Source organism: Rattus rattus, chromosome 2 (genome assembly GCF_011064425.1).
Source record: "Rattus rattus isolate New Zealand chromosome 2, Rrattus_CSIRO_v1, whole genome shotgun sequence".
Lineage (NCBI taxonomy): Eukaryota > Metazoa > Chordata > Mammalia > Rodentia > Muridae > Rattus > Rattus rattus.
In genome coordinates this window covers 79,642,549-79,659,364 of record NC_046155.1, presented here as the reverse complement: position 1 = coordinate 79,659,364, position 16,816 = coordinate 79,642,549, and the positions used below count along the sequence as shown (strand labels likewise).

Here is a 16,816-nt window from a genome sequence, read left to right as displayed (position 1 = left end):
TAACAACCTCAGTCCTTTTCACTGCTGCCCATCTTTCTGACACTCCTGAGGCCAGATTGAGCCACAGGCTCAACTCCTTGGTCTGCCTCTGGGGCCTCTGGATGTCTCCGCTCTTTGTGGCACCTGGCAGGACCCCCTGGCTTCTAACGCCGGTGGATAGTAGGGCAGGAAGAGGCTCTCAGAAGCACAGGTCCTCATGGCACGGTGAGTGTGGAGTAGCAGCCTGGGAAAGCGGTGTGTGAAGTATTGGATGAAGCCAGCGGGAAGTTGGCCTAGTGTCTGGCGCACCTCGGTTGGGAGCTCCCTGTAGTGGTGCTTCTGGGGATGGGTAGGACAGGGATCCAGGCTCAGCTATGGCCGAGCATCCCTGATCCATGTCCCACCCAGGCTCTAGAACATACCTTGTTCCTCATGGCACGGAGCAGGTCTCGCACTGATGTCCCTTTATATGACCGGAACCTTTTCAGGTCTGCAGACAGAGAAATGAGCTGCAGAGGTGTTCCCACTGGGTCTCTGCCCCTCAGACCCACCCAAGTGAGGCCTCTACCTTCCTGCAGAGGTGCTGAGATGTGCTTGTACCAGTTTTCCCGGACCACCTTGTAGCTTCCTGCCTCCAGCGCCGTCACGAGAGGTCCCTGCTCTGGTTCCTTCTCCAACCAGTCACTGACATCCTAGGACCCCACAGAGCACCTGAGCCTAGTGGCCAATATCAGAGACCTCAGGGCCAGGATTGTGTGGCTAATGTTGCAGTAGCATAATATCTTAGGATAACAAGGGCTATTGCTTCCTGGAAAGTATGGCTTCCCTATGCCCTACCTTAATACCACTACCACCCTTGAAGGAAGCCTTGCTGCCTCTGTTCTATAGGTAGGCAGCCTGTAGCCCAGGCTACAGTCCCTTCCCCAAGGTTACACATGGGAGGAGTATCTGTATTGATGTCACAGCACGAATGACTGCAGATGAGAAGGGACGACATTTCCATACAGGGACAGCTAGAGCAAGTGCACAGATTCCAGGGTCCAAGATGACAAGGCTCTGTTTTCCCTTAGCCAGTGATTTCCCTTGTTCAGGACCTGTGGTGGTTTGAATGAGAATGGCCTCACGGGCTCATATGTTTGAATGCCTGGTCCCCAGTTAGTGGAAATGTTTGGGAAGAATTAGGTGTGGAATATGTGTCTTACTAGGTGTGGGCTTAGAGTTCCTTTCTTGGTCTGTAACTTTGGATCAGATGTGAGCTCTCAGTTACTACCACAGTACCATGCCTGCCTTGCACCACAACACCAAGACGATAATCTGAAACTGTAAGCAAGTCCCCAGTTAAATGCTTCCTTTATAAGTTGCCTTGGCCATGGTGTCTCTTCACAGCAATAGAACAGTAACTAAGACAGGACCCAAAAGCTTTGGGAAGTAGGGCTTCCCAAGATAATCTGACCTGGAAGAACTGGAGTTCCTTAGCTCTGCTCCAAAAGAGGGGGTGAGCCAGCACCCATCCTGCTGAGGGGCGATCCTGGGGCAGCAGGCTCAGCATGGCTTTCACTAAGTCCAGTGCCACAACCTTGTCTGGAGGGCAGAAGAGAGGATATGTCCTCAGTCTCATGCCTCCTTCCTCCAATCTTTGCTGGTCCTACCTGGCTCTCACTCACCATGGGTCTCTTCCTGCAGTTGAGCCAGACAGTGGTCCCCTGAGAGGATGTTGGCCTGGCGGTAGAGACTCTCTCCGAAGGGGTGGCTGCCACCAGAAAGCACATAATAAAACACACAGCCTGCAGAGAAGATATCCACCGCGCTGGTCTGGGGGCCAGAGAGATAGATAGGTCATGAGAAGGAGGAAGTGAGCCTTGCTAAAGTCCCTCTGGGTCTGTAGAGCAGTGGGGAACAAGGGTCAGGGGTGTTGAGACCAGGACTCAAGAGATGGTTTCTTTACCCCTACTGAACTAGTCCTGGTTTTCCTTCCTGTAGTTGAATTGAGTGAGGTTGGCCACACACAGACAGGATCAGAATGAAACTGGTGGCTTGACCATCACTGATTGCACCGGGAGACTCCCAGGATGATAGAGCTGAATGTTTTCCGAGTGCATTTGGTAATCCAAGGATGGGGGGAGATGTGGGGGTGGATTTCCCCAACGTTAAAATACTTAGTTTACACTGATACTGGTCAGGACAGGTAAGAGCCAACATCTATTTTCTACGTAGTTTGAACTCAGGGTCGTCCTGCCTCAGCTTCCTGAGTGTTGCAATTACAGGCCACTGGGCCCAGCTCTTAGGCATTTGAGTCCCTCAGTGCTTGTGAAGCATAGTGAAGGTTAAACACGTTCTAAGCCAGGCATGATGTTTGTAATTCCGGCACTCAGGAGGCTGGAGTGGGAAAGTTGAGAGTTCAAGGCTGGCCTAGGCTAGGTAGTAAGACTCTGTGTCGACAAGGTTATCTTTTGGTCATGGTTTTTCAGCTTGGGCAGTTGTGGTGGTTTGAATAGGTTTGGCCCCTTTAGACGGATGTATTTGAATGCTTAGCCCATGGGAGTGGCACTATTAGGAAGTGTGGTCTCACTGAAGTAGGCGTGTCACTGAAGGGGTTGGCTTTGAGGTCTCTTAAGGCTCAAGCCTTCCCCCAATGTGGAATCAGACTCTCCTCTTGGCTGCCTGTGGAAGACAGTCTGCTGTTGCCTTTGGATCAAGATGTAGAGCTCTCGGCTCCTCCAGCACTAGTTTGCCTGCACTCTGCCATGCTTCCCACCATGAAGATAACAGACCTCTGAACCTGTAAGCCAGCCCCAGTTAAATATAAGAGTTATTTTAGTCATGGTGCTTTTCTCAGTAATGAAAACCCTAAGTAAGACAGTGATCCTGACAGGCAACTGTCAGGAGCGGATGGTCCCCTGTGTACTGTGGCATGTTTAACCCCTGGCCTCACGGGATGTCGGAGGTGCTTTCTTCCCAAGGCAAGCCAGCCAAAATGTCTCCAGACATTGCCTAATGTCTTCTTAGCTACAGAACAGACCCTGATGGAGATTGCCTTGGGGAAGACGGAGTAGATTATCCCCTGCGGTCTCTTTCAGAAACGAGGTGGGGGGCACAGTGGAAGCCCTGTGACTATCGGGCAGACTCACCGGGCTGTCTGGGGGCACTTGCAGTAGCTCTGGGGCCATCCAGCCTTCTGTGCCGGGAATACCAGAATGGAGACTGAAGCTACAACGGCCAGCAGGTAACTTCTTGCAGAGGCCGAAGTCAGAGATGACCACTCTGCCTTGGCCCTGGCTGTCAGGCCCAGCCATGAGAATGTTGCCCGGCTTGAGGTCACGGTGTACTACATACAGGAAGGGAGTGGAGAGAGTGAGTGACGGCCAGTGGGGAAGGGCAGGGGGGTAAGGACAGGAAGCAAGGCTGGGTACCTATGTGTAAAGAATGCAGGTGGGCCAGGCCAGACATCATTTGTTGCAGCACCATGGTAGGCTCCAGGCCCCAGCGGTCTAGGTCTGGGCTCTCCACATACTAAGATGAGGGAGGGGCAAAATGTCACTCTCCAGCCCAAGGCCTTCCTCCCTACCTCCCTGGGCTCCCATCGCACCTCTTGCAAGGAAGCCTGGCAGAGTTCCAAGGCAATGTAGTGGAACTGGGGGCCCTGCTCTGTGCAGAAGTAGCGCAGCACATTGGGGTGCCTGTCAGACTCTTGCAGCAGCTGCACCTCTCGTCGAACCAAGCTGAAGCACTCTCGGAGGAGCCTCTTCACGGCTACTGCCCGTCCCTCAAACTGTCCTCTGAGAGGTGGTCCAGGGGTGGGGGCGGGGGTTCAGAGACAGAAGATAAGGAAAAGAGTCGGGACCTCTCCCCACATCCATGGGGCTGGAAGAATGGTTGTTGTCAAAGGGGCTGCAAGTGATGGAGCTGCAGCCTGGGCTCCACCTGCCACTCACCGGAAAACAAAAGTTCCTCCTGCCCCACGGCCCAGCACATCCTTAGGGTTGAAGGAAATCTTCCCCACTACAGTGGGCTGCTCTGCTACAGGGAAGGAAGATATTGTCTTCTTTGTGATCTCCGCCCGGGGTCATCCTGCCTGCCTGCCTCTGCCAGCTGTAGTTCAGACCCACCCTCCACCTTGACCATTTTTAGACTTCCACCCTTCTGTGCTGGGTGTGCAGCAGTGGCTGAGAGCAAGGACCCATGTGCCAGACACATGGCTGCAGCGGCTGGTGCGCTGCCATTGGTGTGGCTAGGCAAGTGACTCAGGGCTGACAGCGATGGCACCTGTTTCAGTGAGAGGGCCAAGTAGAGACACGGAGGAGGGAGTGGATGATATTGGCTGTGTGACTCCGCCTTGAGCAGCTTCTGCCCCCTGATGCTTTCCCTTCTCCTCCTGCAGCCTCTGCTATCACTTGTAACACTTCTTTTCATAGACGTTGAATTGTTTCAAATAAAAAGATGAACCAAGTAGACAGCAGTGTGATGGGAATGAGCACAGGAATAGTGAGTAAGGGCGATGCTGGTGCTCTCAGTCCATGCCTACAGCACAGCACAGTGTCCCCAACAGTCTTGGTATGCAATTAAGAAGGGTAAGGGACTAGGGAGATGCTTCAGTCAGTAGCCTTGCTATGAGAACTGAGTTAGAACCCAGCATCCATGTGAGAAATCTCAGCACTACGGAGCCTGAGAGAGGTTGATCCCTCCCTCTGCAAAGCGAGCCTCACAGTGCCTGCTTGGAGAGGAAGAGGTTCCACTGGGATGAGGGAGGCTTCTCTGCCCAGGGCTTTGGAAATGTCACTGAGAGAAGAACTCTAATTCATGGCCTCCCTCACATCCCCACAGCAGACCCCGTCTCTGCAGGGAAGGCAGGATTTGGCTTTTTCATTCCCTCATTCAGGCACAAAGCCTGTGTCTACCAGGAAAAAAAAATTTTCTTAAAAAGCTCATCACGCAGAAACTCTCTGTGTAACCTTGCATTCGTCCCTGTGTCCCTGAAGAGATAGAGAAGAATAAAATGCAGACCCTGCATTGAAGTTTCTCCTCCTTTGACAGAGGGGAGAAAACAGACCACCACCAATTGGTGTGGTAGTGCGATAGAGGGGAGGACCAGGAGAGAATCCAGAAGCCGTCTGGAGACTGCAGCAGCTAAATGTTTTTTTTTAAATGTGAAGTGTCTGTAAGACAAAATAATTTACTAGCAAAATGGAAAGGGAGAGGCCCGACTAAGGAATTCAGTGCATGTGCACACACACACACACACACACACACACACACACACACACACACACACACGAACAGCTCTGAGGAAATAGTCTTGACTGCAGAAAGACAAATGGACTGCACTCCAGAGTCTTGTGGTCTAAGGAAATGGATTTTGGGGCACAATGGGATGGTTATTTACTTGAACTCAGTGGAGTCAATGAATGAACTACATCTCAAGGCTAGGGTCATCTGGCTGTGGAACCCTTTAAAAAATATGCCCCTGGGCTTGAGATGTAGCAAAGAGAATTTCCCTCTGAGGAGGGGCTGAGACCCAAGGAAGAGGAGGATGTGGTGACTTCGGGAGCCTTAAGCCAAGAGCCAGGCAGACATCAGGTGGGAATTTGGCCTGAGGAAGTAGGGCGGGCAAGCAGCAATGGGAGATACCAGCTCACAAAAGACACCAGTTCAGCTCCGAGCCAAAAAGCACAAGACTGGAATGGCCAATAGACACACAGACCACACCCACTAAGCACTGAGTAGACACCAGTGGGTCTTTGAAAGCTCAAGCTAAGGATTAAAACAAGAAACACTGAGAGGACCATTGAAACAAAATCAAAACCACACCTATGTAATTTACTGCTACCATTACCAAAAACATTATTTTAAAAACAATTAACATCACCTAGGTATGATTTTTTTAGACACATATCCCAGGCTAGCCTTGAACTTCTGGCCCTCTGTCCTCCATTTCCTGAGTGCTGGGATTAGATGTGAGTACCACCATGGCTGGTTTATGAGTGCTAAGGCTCAAACTCAGGGCTCCATGCATAGTGGGCATGCATTCTCATAACTTAGGTATGTCCCCAGCACTGACTTGTTAACAACAATGGTAGTAATGATCACAGTGCAGTGACATCATGAGGTGGGAGTTTGTACTCCCATTGGACCAATGAGAAAACAGATGTGCAAAGGCAACTCTTCAAAAGCTAGCTGACCAGCATTTGGTCCTATCCACAACCAGAGATCCTAAAAACAATAAAGTTATAACAAAAGACACTCAAGGAGACTGCCCCTTACTGATCTATCCCGCCATCTGTGGTTTCTGACAATTCAACTTTGAAATTATATTCATCATCTTTTTCCTCTGCCTTTGACTCCCCGATTTTGTTGACTCAAGTTTACCTTCAGGATCATGGGCTGGCTGGGCTGGCTCTGGGGAGCTTTGAAAACTCCTCTGGTTCTGTAGGGTGTCCCTCGAGAGCTGTACCTGAGTGTCTTGTGAGAGGTCCGAAGGGCCTGCAGGTGCTGAAGGACTCTGCTGCTGCTGTAACATATGGGTTTTAGTGGGTGCCAGCCTCCCTCCTGATGGACCCTATACCTTGCTAGAGCTGGCTTCACAGTAGAGCTTGGACTCAGAGCACAGGAGCAGGGGCTCCTAGGAGGAAGGCCTCTAGAGGCAGCTGAAGTCGGGCAAGCGAGAAGCTGAGTTCTCTCTAGGAAAATGACCAATGTCAGGATACTGAACTTACCTGCCTCATCAGGTAGAGGACCCAGGCTCCCAAGAGAATGGCAGTGAAGCTAGCTGCTAGCAGGTCTTGGGATCCCAGCCCTGGATAAGCGTCAGCTTTCTCTTCAGGATGTAGTTCTGGATCCCAAGGTTCCTCCCTCTTCAGGTTTAGGAACTAGGAACAAATCAGGTTTCACTGGTGGTGAAAGCTTCCTCCTGTGTGAAACCCCCAAATCTTCATCACTGGGTCCAGGGCAGGGCTTGCTGAAGGGGTAGGGGGGCCATAGGATGGGCTATGTGGCGCTGTCCGTGGTTCTGAAACATCATGGCGCTCAGAAGAGTTTACCAAACCTACCTGAAGATAAACATCTCTTTGAATGTCATTAAAATTCACATGCTCGAGGGTTGAAACTATGAGGTTCACCTCTGGAGATTAGGAATTTAGTGTGACTGGAGCAAACTCCTAGGTAATTTGAAAATCATTGTTCCTTCTAACCTTGAGCTGCTTACTAGTGTTTCTCTAATCTCTCCTGGGAGAGCAGGCCTTTATGGTTCTTCTGTTTTCGATTTCTCACTTGATGAATATTTTACAATGTTTACACCGAAGAGTAAGGAAAAAAATCTGGGAACTATGCTTTGTGATTTAGGAAGCCAATATCGTTTTGACATTTTAGAGGAACAAAATGTTTTCTGGTAACTTCCATGAGATTGACTGGGGGAGGGGAGAGGTACAGGGGCTACATGCGTGTCTTCTTGGTCCACTCACGGCCCCTGCCACCATAGCACTGACCTCGAAGGAGAGAGCTGGAGCGTGGAGGTCGTCTGAGTCTCTTGTGTCAGCAGACCCTTTCCCTGGGGTGCGCTGAACCCTTAGCATGGTGGTGTGCAGGACAGGGGGAGGTTCATGGTATCCTAAGCGTCAGGAATAAAAGCCAGAGTGTTGAGGGTGCTTTTAATATTTTAACTCAGAAGTTGGGCTTGCGAGTCTTTTCTCTTTATCTACTTCAAATTAAAATCAGGGGATCTCACCAATGAGTAGCCACTGGCTGGGAAGGGCCACGCTGCCCAAGGGGTATCTGACAGCAGTGCTGGGTGAGCCCTCTCGCTCCCCCGAGACTTGAACTGTCACCTCATCTGTTGTGGGGCCATCCATGGGTGCCAGGGTCAGTCCACGGGGCTGAGGCAGAGGATGGAGAGTCACATGTGTAAGAAGTTCCTTTCCTGCTCTATCCCTCTTTGCAGCCCACTCACAGATTCCCCTTCTCACCACGAGGGCCACCCCAGCATGGACCAGTGCTTTAGAGACATAGAAACCAGCTTCTTCTTTCCCCACATACAGTGTCATCCTAAAGGAAAGGAGGGGAAGGAGAAGGTTGAACGATGCCGGTGGGTAGCTTCTGCATTACTTTACCCATGTCCCTTGTATTTCCTTCCATACTGGCTCTAGAATTGACCACGTGACTTGCTTTAGCCAATGAGACACATATAACGCAACCATAGACTAGAATGACTCTTGAGAGTTGTTCGGTGCCCTGAGACTACTGGGTAAGGAAGCCTACTCCCCCACAAGGGATGAAAGACCTTATGGTATGTAAATGAAACATTCTATCTAGCACCGCCTCAGCCAAATGTCCCACCAACTACTAGGTAGGTCACTGGCAATATCCTGGGTCATTGCCTCCACCAAGTCACCGGCTGATTCAGAGAAGACAAACAAGCAAACAACGACAAAAACAAAAACATTTTGATTCTGTGATTTTGACTCACAGAATCTTGAAAAATAGCAAGTGTCTGTTACTTTTAAACTATAAGAGTTTTAGTAGTTAGTTATGTAGAAAAACTAACTGGTATACAATATATAACATTTTCTCAATCTCTCTCTGTCTCTCTCTGTCTCTCTGTCTCTGTCTCTGTCTCTGTCTCTGTCTCTCTCTCTCTCTCTCTCTGTCTCTCTCTCTCTCTCTCTCTCTGTCTCTCTCTCAAAAGATGGAGCAGGGGATCTTACTATGTAGGCCAGGCTAGCCTCAAATTCATGCTGCTCTGCCAGCAGCATCCTGGGTACTGGGAGCATAAATATGCATCAGCACACCTGGTCCAGACCTCAGTAAGAACTCAGTTTTTGCCACATGGTGGCCCACACCTTGAATCCTAGAACTTGGGAGTCAGAGGCAGGCAGATCCCTGAGAGTTTGAGACCAGCCTGGTCTACAAAGTGAGTTATAAGACAGCCAGGGATGTCACACAGAGAAACCATGTTGCAAAAAAAAAAAAAAAAAAAAAAATGGAACTCATCACCTCCCCACCTTTTGCTTCTTTCTCTTTTCCTCTTCTAGTGCTTTGAACTACTGAAAATGAACTTCTAGAAGCCTTTGCCTCCTTGCTTACAGACTGAACTCTCTAACCATCCTGGTCCTCCTGATCTCCAACCCCCCATCCCGCCCTATCACCCTCTACTTAGTACCCCGAGCTTTGCTGCCTACAGCATCTTTTTCAATGTAATATATTTTATTTTTTACATGTAGAGTTGTTTTGCCTGCATGTATGTCTGTACGCTCCACACATGCATGGTGCTCACAGAGGCCAAAAAGAGGGCATTGGATCTCTTTGAACTGGAGTTACAGATGGTTGTGAGCCACATGAGTACTGGAAATTGAACCTGGGTTCTTTGAAAGAGCAGCCAGTGCTCTTAGGTACTGTGCCTCCTCTCTAGCACCTCTCTCTCTCTCTCTCTCTCTCTCTCTCTCTCTCTCTCTCTCTCTCTCTGTGTGTGTTTGTTTGTGTGTGTGTGTGTGTGTGAGAGAGAGTGTGTGTGTGTGAGTGAGAGAGAGAGAGAGAGGGAGAGAGAGAGAGAGAGAGAGAGAGAGAGAGAGAGGTGGAGGAGTCTCCCCAGGCAGCTCTAGCTGGCCTTAAACTCATAGAGATTTACCTGCCAACAGGTGCTGGGATTAAAGATGTGTACCCCCATGCCCAGCTCCATGGTGTCATATTTTTTCTAAACTCATTCTGAGATATTCAGTTGGTCTCTTCACCCTTTTTCGCTATGTTATGATGGCCTTTTATATGTCTGTCCCCACACTAAACTCTGAGTTTCCTGAAGAGAGGAACACTGACTCTATTGGACTCTCAGTAAATAGCTCGCATACAATAAATGCCCAGTTAGCTTTTGTGGAGCAAATGGCACAAGAGGGCAATCTTTGACTTTTCCAGTCTGTGTCTTGGAATGGCATAGGAGAGGGTATCACTTAAAGTATTGAACAATCAGTTCCTTATGGCATCTACAGACCAAAACAGGATGGGACTCAGAGGACCTTCAGAACTCAATCACTTGCTAAATGTTGAATATCCAGGAGGCCTAGGGAACACTTTCTTGATACTTGATTCAGCTATATTGGGGTCATTATGACTAGTTATTCCACTGGGACTGTAACACCTCCAGAAACTCCCTCCCTGGCTTCCATAGATGGACACTTACAAAAGTTCGGTGTCTAATGAAGAGAACTGGGTGACTGTGTCCTGGGAGCTGGAGGCAGGAAGACGGATGTGGCCCCAGCGGAGGACAAGGAAATGTAGAGTTTCCCGAGCCAGGGTAAGATGGGGCAGCTGTCGCAGACCATCCTGATGCCATGTGTAGATCCCTGTCACAGGCACTCCCAGATCCTGTGTCCACAGCACAGTTCCACTTCCTGGATCCACAGTGAGAAGCAGGCCCATCCCACAGGATGTCAAGTGGCTCATGTCTACCGAGAGAGACAGCTGGGGAGATGTCAGAGAGATCTCATGGGACACATCAGAGATGTGCAGCTAGGGTTGGGGCTTATTCAGATGGGACATAGGAAGATCAACCAGAGTTTGTTTCAAACAGAAAGAGATTGATTGGGGCCCTTCAAAGTTGACTCATGTGTGTCTGGGTCATTTGAGAGAGTTAAGATTAGCGGTCATTTGAAGGAGAGATTTTAGGATGCAGGCTGTCAATCACAGACATGGTCGAACTGGTGTTTATTAAATAGAGTGCTCAGAGGCTGGCAGGTCCTTTGGGAAGCACTTGGAATATGAAGAGGTCAGTTGGGAGCCTTGGCGGGGTCAGTCATGTGTCAGAGTTACCTGTAGAGTGCCCCGTGAAGAATGACAAAGTCGAGATTTGAGGGGTCAGTGAGGAGCACCTGTGGGGCTCCTCAGAAAGTTGAGTAGGATGGGTATAATATCGAGAGTATAATAGTAAGAGTGACATTGGGGAGTCATGCAAGGCCATTTGCAAGAGTCAGTCACCATGCTGAGATTGCTTGGGGCTCCCTTAAGATGCAAGGAGTCACCTCGGACTACCTGGCTGGGGTCATCTGGGGTACTGAGAAGTTCAGATGTATTGCTCAGGCTCTGTGACCAGCAGAGTCATCCTAGGTCATTTGCCAGGCTGTTATTCGGCATGTGAGGGGACAGCATATTAGTGAATCAGTGTGTGCTAGCTTTGGGCCTGATGTCACTCAGGGCTTCCTAGGGTAGGGACCTTGCTCCAAGGCAAGGCTGAGAAAGGCGGTACTCACATTTCCCAGGTGAGCCGTCCACAGGGGGCGCGGAGTAGCGGCGGTAGGTTGTGTTCCAGCGCAGGGCTGGGGTCCGTGGGTCATGCATGGAGACTGTGTACTCTGTGTGTCACAAGCAAGGCTACCAGGAGGATGGTCACATGGTGCTTCCCCAACCCTACTCCAGAGACTGTCCTGCAAGACTGGAGACTTCTCAAGCATTTGAACTGTGGGCCTGATGACCAAGCTCATCACTAAACCTCTAGCTCCTCGGTCAGTGCTCAGTAAAATGTTTATTAATGGCTGTCAGACTGACTGACCAGCCCAAATTCAGTTTAGATAGCAACTGTCAAGCCTGGACAAAGAAAAAGAAGGGGCTTTACAGGCATAGAGAACATCTGACTTACGTGTCTGGCCAATGTAGAGTTGAGGAGTAGAAAGGCCCTCTGTGGTCAGTGTCATCTGAGTCTCCCCTGACTCAGGGTCCACCACAAACCAGGCATCCTGCTTCCGGCCTGTGGAGGAGGAAAGAGTCATGATGGGGTAGGATGTGTGCCCTTTTTCTCCTGGCCAAGTTGGTCTGACAGGACCTAGGTCCCCCTTCTTATTAGCTGGATTTAACCCCCTCGGGCTGTAGTGATACTCACCCGTGTAGAAGACACCATCAGAGCTGCGACAAGGAGAGGCGTGAACCAGCTCTGGGATGGTAAATGGCAGTTTCTGAAGGAGAAAAGGTTCAAGAATGGGGAAGAGCAGAAAGACACACAGCACAGAGTGTGCCATACTCTTCCAAGGTCAGCCTAGAGAAACCTTTTCACTGGGCACCTTGCCTTTCCACCTTCCGGGAGAGGAAACCGGAGCTTGCAAAGAGTAAGGAAGTCAGTTCATGGCACTCAGTGCCAGCCTCGGAGCCAGCACCCTCAGCCCCTTTGCTCTAGAGCCTCTTAAAGAACTTCAGAGGGTCCCACATGGTGTGTCAAGACTCCACAGTTCACTGATTCTACCTGATGACCTCCTCCAAATAAACACACACACACACACACACACACACACACACACACACACACACACACGCAAGGATACACAGAGGCACATACACACCCAGATACTCACACCCACCCCATGTAAACATAGAAACACACATATAAACACATACACACATGCACATAAACACACCCATACAGACCACACACACCCACACTCACACAGGCTTTAAAATTCTCTCTCTCTCTCTCTCTCTCTCTCTCTCTCTCTCTCTCTCAACAGGAGTCAGACTACAGGATGAAATGAACATACATAAACCACCAACTTTCAGAACCGGAGTCATCCAGTCGACTCGTACACACATGAGCAAACTCAGACTAGCAGAACTACTCAGATGAACCCAGACTAATTATAAGGGTGTTTTTGGTTTTGTTTTAGCCTTTGAATTTGTGGGTGATACGTTATTAGCAAAAGCTAACCAATACAGTTCTCACCTTACTGTTTCTAGAGTCCTGGAGATACCCTGTGGTATACTCAGAGCTCTGACGTTCTGCCGTGTGGACACAGCCAGGCTCCCCACTCTACAGACAGCCTTTTACAGTGTTCAGGGCCTTGACTTACAGCTTCAAAAGACACACCACTCTGACACACCATCCTTCCACCCATTGGCGCTCTGGCTAATGGATTCCTGCCCTGACCCATCCCAGGCAACGAAGGGAAACATACCATCAGCCCCTGTTGCTTCTGGGTTCCCAAGATGTACAGGCTGCCATCAGCTGGGTCAGAGAGGAAGGCCATTCTGTGGAGCAGAGAGGGACATGGGGAAGGTTAGGTGTATGGCCCTGATTTCATGAAGGCTCTTTCCCCCACACCTTTTCAAATGGCAGAGCCCATCCTTGTGGGAGGCACCTTGGAGCGGCAGGAGTCCTTTTCATATCAGTAGAGACTCTTCCTAACTTCTGACATACTCCCATGTTCCCCACCCCCAAACCCTCACACAACTATGGCTCCCCCACGCCCGGACACTCTTTCCATAAGAGAGCCCAGTTCACTTACTCTGTGACATACATTGGTCCCTGGATGATGGGGTCTGCAGGGACAAAGACATGGGAATCAGAGAATCTCTTTTCAGCTCGGTTGTAAAGCATAGCTCAAACTCACCAAGTGTTTACCCTGGGCCAGATGCAGAGCCTAGCAAGTGGCGAAAGCTATGCAGGCAGTCTCTGCTGTCCCACTTTGCTCAAGTTTGCGTTTGGAGGTGAAGCTATGGAGGCTCAGAGAGCTGAAGTGATTTTCCCAAGTCCACCCAATTGGTAAGTGGTGAAGCTGCCTATGGACACTGGCTTGCTGGATCCTCATGTTCATGTGTGTGTGTGTGTGTGTGTGTGTGTGTGAGAGAGAGAGAGAGAGAGAGAGAGAGAGAGAGAGAGAGAGAGAGAGAGAGAGAGAGAGAGAGGAGGGGGAGGAGAGGAGATCAGAGCCGTCTTCCCTCAGTTGCTCCCCATCTTCCTTTTCTTTGAGACAGTCTCCCACTGAACCTGAAGCTCACTGATCTGGCTAGTCTGGCTTTCTAGGAAGTTCCAAGGATCTTCCTGTCTCTGCCTTCCTAGGGCTGTGGTCCAGAAACGCAGTATGGTTGTTCTGCCTTTGTTTTATGTGGGTGCTGGCAAGCCAAACTCAGGTCCTCAAGCTTGTGTGACAAGCACTTTTACCACTGGGCAATCTCCCCTGCCCTTTTGAGCTCTTGTTCTTCTCTTTGATGCCAAGGTGAATGCCCACTCTGCCACTCAGAGACCTAAGGAGAGACATTGCTTACCATCCTTCACTGTCCACTTCAAGTCCCCTGTCTGCTTGTTCAGGGCATGGAGACCTCCATCCAAGGTAGAGACAAACAGAAGGCTCTCTGGCCTGATGGATTGGACCTAGAATGGGAAACAAAATCATTTCATCGGAGGGTTCCAGGACCACCTTGCCTCTGCCCCAGGCAGTCAGACTTTTCTGTTTGAAGAGACAGAGAGTGGAAGAAAAATGAACTTGATATTATTGGTTGTTGGAGGGGGTTACAGAGCGATCTGGGGGACCCGAGGGGACTTTGACTCTCATTCCTCCCTTCCCCCCACATCTTTCTGTCTTCCAAAGTAGACCAAAGGTGAGAATGTGTTATATGCATTTGTGTGCACATTTGTATGCATGTGTATACGCAGGCAACACACACACACACACACACACACACACACACACACACACACACGGAAAGGTGGAAGCCAACGTTGGCCATCTTGCTTCATACTTTTTACCTTATCTTTTGAGACAGACTCTATAGCTGAACCTGGAGCTCATTCATCCAACCAGAATAGCCAGAGAGCTCCAGGAGTCTACCTGTCACCCCACCCCAATCCCAACGCTGCCGCCCAGCACTGGGGATACATGCATGCCCACAGTCATAGGCTCCTATGTGGGTGCTGGTGGTTCAAGCTTGGGTTGCCATGGCTGAATGGCAAACAAAACACCTTCCCTGACCCATACAGCCTTCCTCTGGGATGGGAACTATGAGTATCACCATTGCACAGGTCATGTAGACTGAGGCACAGGGCAGTCAGGAATGGCACAAATGAGATGTAGAGTCTCCTCCAAGGTGTGGTTTCCTTCTCCTTAGTCAAAGGTGGGCCTGATTTTGGAGGACCCTTTCTGCCTCCCCAGACTGGCTCAGCTGCTTTTGGTGCCAAGCTCTGTAGGCCCCCTGACGGCTGCAGGAAAGCGGCCTGGAGCTACCTTACATCTGGCCCCTACTGGGCTCACTTTCCAGCTCTGGGCCCTCCTTGAGCAAACAGGGTGAGGCTGAGCGCAGAGCAGGAACCCTAAGATCCGGGTGGCCCAGCCGCACCCCTGCTAGGGCCACATCCTGCTTCAGAGCCCTTAGGTCTTTCTTCAGAGCCCTTAGGTCTTTGCTGTAGTCGGTGGTGTTTGTTGCAGATTCAGGAGCCCACCATCTACCCCCTCTCTTTTGGGCCTCAGTCTTGCCCTCTGCAACCTGACAGAGAGATGGGCCAGAGAAAAGGCTACCTGTTGATTGGCTGGCCCCCACAGAATTTTGTTTGATCTTTACAGTGCTTAAAGCATTGCTTTTAATTATCTTTGTGGTGGTTTTTTTTGTGAGACAAGGCCTCCTGGGTAGCTCTGCTGCTGGCTGTGGAGAGCAGGCTGGCTTTAACCTTTGGCAATTCTCCTGCCTCTGCTTCCAGAGTTTTGGGATTAGAGAAATGTAATACCAGGTCTAGCATTAACATATTCTTTTTTTTTTTAAAAAAACTTATTTATTTGTTTATTTATTTATAGTATTTTTTTAATTGTTGGAGACAGAGTCTCTCTATGTAGTCCTGGCCATCCTGGAACTTGTTATATAGACCAGGCTAGCCTCGAACTCATAGCTATTTGCTTGCCTCTGCCTCCCAAGGGCTGGGATTAACAGCTGAAATTCTTATATTTAAAATTCAGATTTTTATTATCATTCTCATTTCTAGGTTTTCTGGGAATGTCAGATCTGGCTATGTCAAGCTCCCATTATTCGTTGGTAACTATGATTATTCAGGCAAATAGCCTGAGGTAGAGTGGGCTTCCCAGTGTCTAATCCTACCCTGTCCCTTTAGCTGGAGTTGAGGGACAGAGAAGCTAAAGAGACTCCAGGTGGAGTGGACACTTAGAGCCCAGGCTGGGCAGAGAGAACCAGCAGGCGCGTCGGAGCAGATTTCTAAGGGTAGGGAATAGTGGTCCACACACACAGGGAAGCGGCATCACAAAGGGCCAAGACTGGAGCGTGGTTTCTCAGCCAGTTTCTCAGCAGAAGCCCCTAAGTGGATCGTCCTTGTCAAGAAAACTGGATCCTCAAAGGACTTTAGAGGCCTGACTTCACGGTCTACTGTCTCCTCCCCACGTGCCTGCCCCCGCCTTCCTTGTTGTAAGAGAGACTGAGTAGGAACATCTCTCTAGCCAGGTTGTAAGAGGCATCTCCCCAAGTTTATGAGGGGTTCACTCACTAGGGGTCCATTTGGGCGACCTGAGCCCAAGGGAAATGGGGAGAGGCATCCCCACTGACCAGCTACATCCCCAGTCCCCTGCTCCTGCGCTCACCTGTGGACCGAGTTTCCCCAGAAAGATTGCAAGCTGCAGCAGGAACCCGAGGGCAGACCACAGTTGGAAACTCTGAACTGGTCTCGCCATAGCCTGTAGGCAACCACAAAGTCTCCGGCTCCCTGTCCTCCCTCAGTGTGGCCAGGCAATAGCAGAGGTCTCTCCCCAGGAGACTCCGCCTCCCTACAGAGCCAGCTGGCAGAGCAGTCTTAAGTGAAACCTCACCCTGTGGTGGCCCCCGCCTTTCCCATTGAACCCGCATTTCACCCAGTCCTTTCCACCTCCAAATGTGGACAGTTTGAGCTTTCCTGAGAGGTATTTTACCAACTGAGGCTGACGCTACAGAAAGTGCTGATTCCTTTTTTTTAATTTTTAATTTTTAATGATTTCTCTATCTTATTTTATGGTGTGTTTTGCTCGTATGTACCTCTGTGTATCACGTGTGTGCCTGGTGCCCAGGGAGGTCGGAAAAGGGTGTTAGGTCCTCTGGAACTGGAGTTGGGGGTGACTGTGAAGCGCTG

The 16,816-nt window shown here is 50.0% G+C and overlaps 1 protein-coding gene across 2 annotated transcripts; it reads right to left on the bottom strand.

Moving 5' to 3' along the window:
- Window positions 1–33: 33 nt before the first annotated feature.
- On the bottom strand, window positions 34–16,436 carry Ern2 (endoplasmic reticulum to nucleus signaling 2). Of its 2 annotated transcripts, none has more exons than XM_032892728.1 (22): window positions 16,296–16,436; window positions 13,984–14,089; window positions 13,224–13,257; window positions 12,894–12,966; window positions 11,831–11,903; window positions 11,591–11,698; window positions 11,205–11,306; window positions 10,139–10,403; window positions 7,935–8,013; window positions 7,697–7,844; window positions 7,458–7,579; window positions 6,690–6,842; window positions 6,343–6,484; window positions 3,912–3,996; window positions 3,566–3,755; window positions 3,390–3,489; window positions 3,108–3,304; window positions 1,644–1,791; window positions 1,433–1,560; window positions 548–671; window positions 402–469; window positions 34–318 (listed from the first exon to the last, which is right to left on the bottom strand). In XM_032892728.1, the coding sequence occupies exons 1-22, from the start codon at window positions 16,383–16,385 to the stop codon at window positions 70–72; spliced, it is 2,784 nt and encodes a 927-aa protein (XP_032748619.1). In that variant the 5' UTR covers window positions 16,386–16,436; the 3' UTR covers window positions 34–69. The 2 variants fall into 2 exon arrangements, with proteins under 2 accessions (XP_032748619.1, XP_032748620.1); XM_032892729.1 differs by having other exon boundaries at window positions 3,912–3,993.
- Between the last annotated feature and the right edge of the window lie 380 nt (window positions 16,437–16,816).